The following is a 10,000-nucleotide window of genomic DNA, read 5'->3' as shown; positions in this document are numbered from 1 at the left end:
CGGACGGACGGACGGACGGACGGACAGACGGACAGACGGACAGACGGACAGACGGACAGACAGACAGACAGACAGACGGACAGACAGACGGAGGTGCGATATCGCCCTGAACCAATCAGACAAGCCCTTCCACAATCAGCCCATCAGTGAGGTCACACGTTCCACCCGACCCACCTTCCATCGCCCGTAGCGGTCCGCCACGTAGCCGCTCAGGGCCCCGCACAGCATGAACCCCAGGAACACCATCTGGAAGAGGCAGACACACAGTGACCACGGGGTCCCGGGACCCTACCGAACACACAGTGACCACGGGGCCCCCAGGACCCTACACATGGCCCTCCGGACCCCACAGGTACGCTGGTGTAGGGGCCCGACCCCACAGGTACGCTGGTGAAGGGGCCCGGTCCTACAGGTACCCTGGTGTAGGGGCCAGACCCTCCGGACCCTACAGGTACGCTGGTGTAGGGGCCCGACCCCACAGGTACGCTGGTGAAGGGGCCCGGTCCTACAGGTACGCTGGTGAAGGGGCCCGGCCCTACAGGTACGCTGGTGAAGGGGCCCGGCCCTACAGGTACGCTGGTGTAGGGGCCAGACCCTCCGGACCCTACAGGTACGCTGGTGTAGGGGCCAGACCCTCCGGACACTACAGGTACCCTGGTGTAGGGGCCAGACCCTCCGGACCCTACAGGTACTCTCTCGTGGGCAGTGTACAGTGATACTGTCTGAAGCCCGCCTTATTCGTGGACATCGTTAATTCATTTGAAATGATCTCAGCAATTCCCACAATGCAACTGGAACCATCCGATAGTGTTTGAGGCAATTGTTTTGGTTCCTAAATACCGACTTAAAGGTACGTAGATACAGGATATTAATTCAACGTGTGCACATACGTTCATGTGACTACCTGTCTGTCTGCATGCATGTGTGTACGTTTGTGTAAGCGTATGTGTGTGTGCATGCATGCATGTATGTGTGCGTGCATGTACACGTGTGTTAGAGCTTGTGAGCGCGTATCCTGAGCTGGTGTGTGTGTTGAACCGTGTGTGTGTGCGCGCCCGGAGCTGGTATGTGTGTGTTGTGTGTGCGTGCGTCTCTCTCACCGTGGAGACCAGCGCCACCTGCCAGTCCTCCAGACGCCACTCGCAGCGGATCTCAGGAGACACCACGGCTAGCAGCATGATCTCCATGGCCTCCACGATCTACCACACGCACAGGGAGGTTATAGACACATGTACTGTACACAGACAGACAGACAGGCAGACAGGCAGACAGACAGACAGACAGACAGACAGACAGACAGACAGTGAGGCAGACAGACAGACAGACAGACAGACAGACAGACAGACAGACAGACAGACAGACAGACAGACAGTGAGGCAGAGCGAGAGAAACACACACACACATACACATATATACATAGATATATGGATAGACAGAAAGAAACACACAAACACACACACACACACAGATACCCAGACAGACAGACAGACAGACAGACAGACAGACAGACAGACAGACAGAGAGAGACAGAAACACACACGCACAAACACACACACACACACACACACACACACACACACACAGATATATCGATACCCAGAAAGACAGACAGCCAGACAAACAAACAGAGCGAAACACACACACACACACACACAGATAGATATATGGACAGACAGACACACAGACACACAGACGGACAGACAGACAGACAGACAGACAGACAGACAGACAGACAGACAGACAGACAGACAGACAGTGCAGAAAGGAGGCGTTCACAGTCAGAGTCCCCTCCCAGACGCCCATCCATCGCTGGCTGGGTGAAGGCTGTGGAACACCGAACCCCCCCCCGCCCCGTCCCCCATCCCCCCCCCGCCCCGGGACTCACGTTGGCGCTGCCCATGATGACGAAGAGCAGGACGTGGAACCGACCGAAGCCGATGGTCTCCACCGCCTCCTCCACCGTGTAGGTCGGGTCCTCTGGGGGACGCGCACACACACACACACACACACACCAACGGACGCACATACACGCAGACACACACACACATAAACAGACAAACAAGTAAACAGACACACACATACACAGATACACACACACGCACACACACACACACACGTAAACAGACACACACACACACACACACACACACACAAGTAAACAGACACACACACACACACACACACACACACACACACAAGTAAACAGACACACACACACACACACACACACACACACACACACACACACACAAGTAAACAGACACACACACACACACACACACACACACACACACAAGTAAACAGACACACACACACACACAGAAATACATTAGTCCCACGAGAGTAACCTCCAAACCGTTTGAAACCAAAACAATTGAATGCTGGATCAAAACCGATAGAAGGATGAGTCAATACAAGTTGGATCAGACTGATAGTGATTATAGTCTAATGAAGTCACATTAAAGTGATTCCATAAAGTTCCACAACAAATGCTTTTGTAAAACTGTCCCATCATGTTTTCAAGCCTCCATACTACATACATACATGCCGTGACTTATCGTCTTACACTGCTTATTACATGTAATTACCCTGTTAAGGACACTCAGGTAAAGTGTTACCAGAAGCAGGGAGAGGTCATCTAAGGCCTGGCTTCCCTTTATGCCTGATGTTTACAGTGTTGTTTTAGTCAACACAGTCCTTATTGTCCTTATGATGCCACAGGTGATAACAGGGCAAAGCATACAAAGCGAGCGCTAATTCAAGTTCCAGCACATAACTCCAATTTGAATGATCATATTTGCTTGGAATTTTTTTTCAATATTCTGTTGATAACATTATGTTACTTACCATTTGTATTGCTTTTGTCATCTGCTGGATCGTTGCCCCCCTCTATATCGTCCAGCTCGACCTCTTGTAGGTGTATGGCACTCACCAGCTGGGTCTTCATGCTACTGTAGAAGGGTTTGGGACAGTGCGTTGCATGGGGTAAGTCTGTGTGCGTGAGTGTGTGTGTGTGTGAGTGTGAGAGAGAATGAGAGGGAGAGAGGTGTGTGAGTGCGAGTATTGTCTATGCGCGCAGTTGTGTGGGTGCGTGTCATCAGTTTCGATTGGACCGGGGTTCGATACCCGTTCACACCTTGCCTCTCACCTGTAGCCGGCGTCCTGGTGCGTGATCCCTAACCCCCCTGCTCCGACTGTAGCACCATCCGAATTCGCCGTAGGTCTTCGCTATGGATCAAATTAAAGTGTGTTTGCTAAACGGCACTTCCTCGATACTGGTAGCACTACAGATTAACGACACAGTACACAACACAATGATGCCCTGCCTTCGGTTAATAACAGCCCTGCCTCTTTTCTTTTTTTTTAAGTTGGCAACTTTCCTAGAATGACCTGAATCGCCATCCCAACAACACTTAACCTAACTTTCAGGCCACTTGAAAACCAGTTCCCAGTTCGGGATCCAGATTCCTTCGCTAAGCCCATCAATATTCAAAAGGCGGATTCAAATGTGAACACAATCGCCTAAAACATACAAGGCAGACAGACAGAAGGACAGACTTCAGTGGCCATAATTTGGCACAGACAGACCTCAGTGGCCATGATTTGGTTGTCCTACTCACACAGGTGTAGGCTGCTCCCGTGTATCCTCCTCTATTGCACTCCCCTCCTTTCATAGTGCGTGGTCCGAATCATAGGAGACGCATCGCTGTCCTCATATTGGAAACCGGGACTTTTAGTTTTAGTGTGTGTGTGTTTTGTTTTGATGGCGCTGAGCGAGAAGACAGGTAGGTCGGTAGGTAGGTAGGCTGGCTGGCTGGTGAATCAGGAAGCGGGTTTCGTCATTTCCCCGTGTGGTAACCAGAGCCGCGTCCCTCTCACCTGCAGACACGCCTGGCGACGGCCGAGACGCCGAAAAGAGACACCCCTCTGTGCGGTTAGGCCGGTTTGGCAACGGGTCAAGTGAGTCTTGTGAACACGCATGGATACACATCTCTTTAATTATTTCAATGCTGAACACAGGGAGGTTGAAAACCCACACGGATGCTGTTTAGCAGAGGGAACCGAGGAGAGGGAGATGCTGTTTACCAGAGCGAACACAAACGCACACGGGGAGGGGGGGAGAGAGAGAGAGAGAGAGAGAGAGAGAGAGAGAGAGAGAGAGAGAGAGAGAGAGAGAGAGAGAGAGAGAGAGAGAGAGAGAGAGAGAGAGAGAGAGAGAGAGAGAGAGAGAGAGAGAGAGAGAGAGAGAGAGAGAGAGAGAGAGAGAGAGAGAGAGAGAGAGAGAGAGAGAGAGAGAGAGAGAGAGAGAGAGAGAGCATTGAAACGGTCTTGAAACATGTGGATGGCTGCCCATGAACGCTGTCCCATGTTGTGTTTATTGGCAGTGCTCACCGACCCAGAGGCCTTCCCGTTGAGTGTGTTTATCGGACCTTTTCTGGGAATTCAGCAGAAATTAGAGACTGGATTGTATTGTCTGATGGAGAGGCTGCTTATCCTGTCCATGGATGGTCGCAGACAGAGCTAGAAAACAGACTTTTTTGAAATGTAGAATCTAGAAAACACACATCTAGCAAACATTCAGTTACATGAGACGTTAATCTTGTCCCATGAATCGGGTAGAACCGACTTGTGTTTTTTTTTCTTTGTATCTGTAGGACAGTTGTGTAAAAGAAAGCGTCTGTCATTCTCTCTGCAGTGTCCTGTCGTTCACTGCCCCCGTGTGGCCAGAAGAGGAAAGACAGGCGTGTGGACTTAGCACCGAAAGCGTTCTCTAGCCCGGGTCCTGCAGCTTTGATGGACAGGTGCAGAAAGTCATTTGCGTCCGAGGTCTGGTTTCCTATTGGTCCGTGGGAAGATGTGTTGGCCCCTTCTTTGACAGACATATCGTTGCTTCACCATTCAATAGAGCGTTCACAAATAAAATATCTGCTATATCAGTTTTTTTTCTTCTATACAACATCCTATTCACTTCAATATATTTATAACTTTTATATATATTTATATATATATATATATTTAATACCCTTTTTTTTTGATTCAAAAATATCATTTGGAAATGTCAAAGTAAAAGAAACAATGATGATCCACCAAGGGATCCTTTGCTGTGGATGTCCACTAATATGTAACTTTGTGCTTAGATGGATCAATGGCAGGATGGTACCATGACGATGACGACTCACTCTTTGCTCACTCCTGACCCGCTGCAAAACAACTAAATATTTTTCTCATTTTCGTATTTTTTTTTTACCTTTAACCGGTTAAGAACAACTTTGAGCTGCATGCCTGACGACAACATTGCACATCACTAAAGCCTCAAAAATAGTAGTCAAACATGCTGAGGACGAGCAAAGAGCGCGTATGGACGCACAAATACCTCCCCCTAGTGGCTGAGAAACCACAACGTCCCAATCCCAAACCAAATTACGCAAAAAAGACAAACAAAACGGGCGGGAAATGAAGTAGGAGGCAAGCATGCAGCCTTACATCCAAAGCAGAAAACCCAAGAGCACTTCCATTTATCGCCAAACCTTTTACTGTGAAAACAGTCCGACATCCGGCAAGAATAACTTAAAACTCCTCCTTCCTCTCTTTTGCTTAAAGGCAAACGGTACAAAAAAAAGAGGCAGGGAAAGTTCTTATTCAACGACCCCCTTTACACTAGCAGCAAACACTCACTACACGACCCCTACCACCTTATTACACAACCCTCAACGCCTTAACATGGCCACGGCTACTACACATGCGTCACGCCACACCATTGCGTCGCTGCTTGACGATACTCCCTCCTTTTTTTCTATTGGCTTTCACAGTTACCGTGGTAAGTGTGAAAGCTGTACATGCATGTACAGAAGAGCCACATCTCTACCTAGAGGACGGTGGACGCGTCCTGTCACTTCAAACACTTTATTTGTTTGCTGCCAATTAAAAGTTAAAGCTGCACTGTTGGATGCTTTCAACACTGCAAATTTAAAATAATATGTGAATCTTAATATATAAAAATATGATACATTAGTCCCCTCAACGTCACATGACAGTTAAAAAAAAAGCTGTTACTTTCTTATGAACCACCAAATGGATGCCAACAGCATTCATTCATTATTTTAACTTTAACCTGTAAGTAGCACGTTTTAACCTCTAGATGGCAGCAAACATCTAAAAGTGGAGTGGTGTGTAGTCTCTCTTTAAAGATGGCCGCCCTGAGAGGGGCTGGCTATGGAAAGCCTTTACCAATTTGAAGCTTTAAAAGGGCAAGTGATAGCCTATATAAAGTAATTGCATTATCGGTATATATATATATATTCTATATATATAATTTTTTTATACTATCTATACATAGAGGAGGGAGCAGCTACCCTAAGTAAACTCTCCACACTGATTAACATTACACTGCAGGCTTCAAATCTACAGCGAGCGCAAAAACAGGAAAAGTACAACAATAGACAACAGTAGTTTGGTCTTCTCTCGATAAAAACGAAAAATAAATCGGAATATTCTTTCCGATATAGCAAAAAAAACAGTAACATCTCAATACTTCAATGATATAATTCTTACATCGACATTGTGCTCATGACGCTATCTTATCGGCAGATCTTTTTCTGTTCTTTTTTTTTTTAACCCTATTTATACGTTTACGGGATACATGGGGGTTTTTCCGTTTTATTGTCAATGTGTTCCTGACCTCACGGGCACCAACTTCCACCTCAAACCGCCTGCAGGGCAGGTGTATGCTTAATGAATGAACCCCATTCCCCACCCCTCTCCGACCCTCACCCCAGCCCCACCGCGGGGGGGGGGGGGGGGGGGGGGGGGGGGGGGGCTGGGGGGGGGGGGCTGGGGGGGAGGGGTCTGTGTGGGGTTGTGTGATGGACGGGTGTGGAAGGCAATGCGTGGCTTATGAGGAGAACACTGTGTGAGATTTGACACTTAGCACCGAGGAACCGTCGGGAGGGGAAAAGATGAACGTCCGGGAAGCACTTCCGATTCCGGTGAGGAATTCCGACCTGCTGAGAAATTCCAAATCCGGGGAGGAATTCCGATTTCGGAGAGATTCCGATCCGGTTAGGAATTCCAATCCCCAGCAAAATTCCGATCTGCTGAGGAATTCCGAATTCGGGGAGATATTCGGGTTTGAGTAAAAAGCCTCCGCTGAGAATAGACGATGGCTGGATGTAAATGTTACAAAACCGCAGGGGGGTGGACGTTAAGACGAGGGGATTGGACAGCCGTGGAGACCCTGTGTCGGACCGAGTTCGGAAGTGGAGTTTCTTCGCTTCGTTGACGTGTCAGAGAGAGCATTTTCTGTATTTTCGCGCACAGCGGTTCCGATGTGAAAATCCATTTATTATTTTTTTTTTTAACGAACCATCTCCCAGTGTTGTCGTCGGCCAGTTGTACAGCAGTGTAAAAACCAGTTCAGACTGGTGCAGACCGGTCCAGGTCGGGGATAGGTTCGGGGCTGCACCCCGCCCCCCCCCCCCCCCCACACACCGTTACCGGGCGTGGTCGCTAGGGGTAGCTGGACACGGAGGCCTGTTTCTGGGCCAAGCGGCGTAGCTCCTCCCTGATGGCCTTGATGAGGGAGGCGGAGCTATGGGCGGAGGGGGAGGCGTCCTCGGGGGGGTACTCCGGGGTGGGCGAGGTCAGCAGGAGGGGCGGGGCCGACGAGGGGTCATGCAGCGAGGAGCTGGGCATCTGGAACACCGAGGAGGAGGTGAACTCGGGGAAGGACAGCACCTGGAGGGGGGAGGGGGGGGAGAGAGAGAGAGAGAGAGAGAGAGAGAGAGAGAGAGAGAGAGAGAGAGAGAGAGAGAATAAGCCTTACTTTTCACAGTCGTGCACATTAAATGTACAATGTATTGCATACAATGTGCACACACACACACACACACACACACAGGTATATATATACACCAATAATAGTCAAAACCATCACATCTCATCTCGTCTCCTTGTTTCACCCCAACCCTCTCCTCAACTGTCAGCAGCAGCTTTAAGGGGGTGCAGCTGACTGAAGCTTTAAGGGGGTGCAGCTGACTGAAGCTTTAAGGGGCTACAGCTGACTGAAGCTTTAAGGGGGTGCAGCTGACTGAAGCTTTAAGGGGCTACAGCTGACTGAAGCTTTAAGGGGTGCAGCTGACTGAAGCTTTAAGGGGGTGCAGCTGACTGAAGCTTTAAGGGGGTGCAGCTGACTGAAGCTTTTAGGGGGTGCAGCTGACTGAAGCTTTAATGGGTGCAGCTGACAGAAGCTTTAAGGGGGTGCAGCTGACTGAAGCTTTAAGGGGCTACAGCTGACTGAAGCTTTAAGGGGGTGCAGCTGACTGAAGCTTTAAGGGGGTGCAGCTGACTGAAGCTTTAAGGGGCTACAGCTGACTGAAGCTTTAAGGGGTGCAGCTGACTGAAGCTTTAAGGGGGTGCAGCTGACTGAAGCTTTAAGGGGGTGCAGCTGACTGAAGCTTTTAGGGGGTGCAGCTGACTGAAGCTTTAATGGGTGCAGCTGACAGAAGCTTTAAGGGGGTGCAGCTGACTGAAGCTTTAAGGGGCTACAGCTGACTGAAGCTTTAAGGGGGTGCAGCTGACTGAAGCTTTAAGGGGGTGCAGCTGACTGAAGCTTTAAGGGGCTACAGCTGACTGAAGCTTTAAGGGGCTACAGCTGACTGAAGCTTTAAGGGGGTGCAGCTGACTGAAGCTTTAAGGGGTGCAGCTGACTGAAGCTTTAAGGGGTGCAGCTGACTGAAGCTTTAAGGGGGTGCAGCTGACTGAAGCTTTTAGGGGGTGCAGCTGACTGAAGCTTTAAGGGGGTGCAGCTGACTGAAGCTTTAAGGGGCTACAGCTGACTGAAGCTTTAAGGGGGTGCAGCTGACTGAAGCTTTAAGGGGGTGCAGCTGACTGAAGCTTTAAGGGGCTACAGCTGACTGAAGCTTTAAGGGGTGCAGCTGACTGAAGCTTTAAGGGGGTGCAGCTGACTGAAGCTTTAAGGGGGTGCAGCTGACTGAAGCTTTTAGGGGGTGCAGCTGACTGAAGCTTTAATGGGTGCAGCTGACAGAAGCTTTAAGGGGGTGCAGCTGACTGAAGCTTTAAGGGGCTACAGCTGACTGAAGCTTTAAGGGGGTGCAGCTGACTGAAGCTTTAAGGGGGTGCAGCTGACTGAAGCTTTAAGGGGCTACAGCTGACTGAAGCTTTAAGGGGCTACAGCTGACTGAAGCTTTAAGGGGGTGCAGCTGACTGAAGCTTTAAGGGGGTGCAGCTGACTGAAGCTTTTAGGGGGTGCAGCTGACTGAAGCTTTAAGGGGGTGCAGCTGACTGAAGCTTTAAGGGGGTGCAGCTGTTAGATGAGGGCTGACTCACGCTCTCCCTGCTGGCCCCGGGGGGGTCGTGGTCCGGGTGCTGGTGGTTCCAGCTGGACCCGGTGGGCCCCGACACGCTGCGGCCCACCCCGGGGTACGCCCCGATCTGACTGGACAGACCCACCTGGGTCAGGTGGTGCAGCTGGGCGCCTAGAGACGACACACACAAACGTACGCACGCGCACACGCGCAAACGCAGCGAGAGGCACACGCCCAGACACAGACAAACAAACAAACCAAACAAACAGGAACACATGCACACAAACACACACACACACAGGCATAGGCACAAACGCACATACATAAACACATGCAAACACACACACACACAGGCATAGGCACAAACGCACATACATAAACACATGCAAACACACACACACACACACCGACACAGACATACACACACAAACGCAGGCGTACACACACACGCACACAGACACAGACACACAAAAGCGCGCACACACACACAAACACACACACATATTGTTAGACACATCTTTTACCTCAGGACAGAACACTGACAGTGACAGATGATGTATAAATAGAAAGCTATATATATATATAGATAGAGATAGAGAGATAGATACGGAGAAAACATGGTACTCTACCTGCGCTGCCCCCTACTGGCCGGGGTCGGGAGGACGACGGCGGGTCGT

The 10,000-nt window shown here is 50.0% G+C and overlaps 2 protein-coding genes across 4 annotated transcripts in view; both read right to left on the bottom strand.

Moving 5' to 3' along the window:
* The window catches only part of svopl (SVOP-like), a 12,931-nt gene extending 8,791 nt beyond the window's left edge, over positions 1–4,140 (bottom strand). The window contains exons 1-6 of one of the 3 annotated variants that reach the window (XM_030355048.1): positions 3,621–4,140; positions 3,149–3,228; positions 2,848–2,951; positions 1,886–1,977; positions 1,101–1,199; positions 175–246 (exon numbers count right to left, since the gene is read on the bottom strand). In XM_030355048.1, coding sequence (XP_030210908.1) covers positions 175–246; positions 1,101–1,199; positions 1,886–1,977; positions 2,848–2,951; positions 3,149–3,228; positions 3,621–3,674 — 501 coding nt within the window. In that variant the 5' untranslated portion in view covers positions 3,675–4,140. Of the gene's footprint in view, positions 1–174; positions 247–1,100; positions 1,200–1,885; positions 1,978–2,847; positions 2,992–3,148; positions 3,229–3,620 lie in introns of those variants that run through there. The other 2 variants (XM_030355049.1, XM_030355050.1) reach the window with 2 other exon arrangements.
* A 2,696-nt stretch (positions 4,141–6,836) lies between these two features.
* Positions 6,837–10,000, bottom strand: part of si:dkeyp-27e10.3 (UPF0606 protein KIAA1549) — a 29,682-nt gene continuing 26,518 nt past the window's right edge. Inside the window, exons 19-21 of the mRNA XM_030354988.1 lie at positions 9,953–10,000; positions 9,346–9,494; positions 6,837–7,734 (exon numbers count right to left, since the gene is read on the bottom strand). The exon at positions 9,953–10,000 is cut by the window's right edge and continues 83 nt beyond it. Of these exons, the coding sequence (XP_030210848.1) occupies positions 7,507–7,734; positions 9,346–9,494; positions 9,953–10,000 (425 nt within the window). The 3' untranslated portion in view covers positions 6,837–7,506. The remainder of the gene's footprint in view (positions 7,735–9,345; positions 9,495–9,952) is intronic.

Source organism: Gadus morhua, chromosome 4 (genome assembly GCF_902167405.1).
Source record: "Gadus morhua chromosome 4, gadMor3.0, whole genome shotgun sequence".
NCBI classification, from domain to species: Eukaryota; Metazoa; Chordata; class Actinopteri; order Gadiformes; family Gadidae; genus Gadus; species Gadus morhua.
This window is presented reverse-complemented; position numbering and strand designations above follow the sequence as displayed.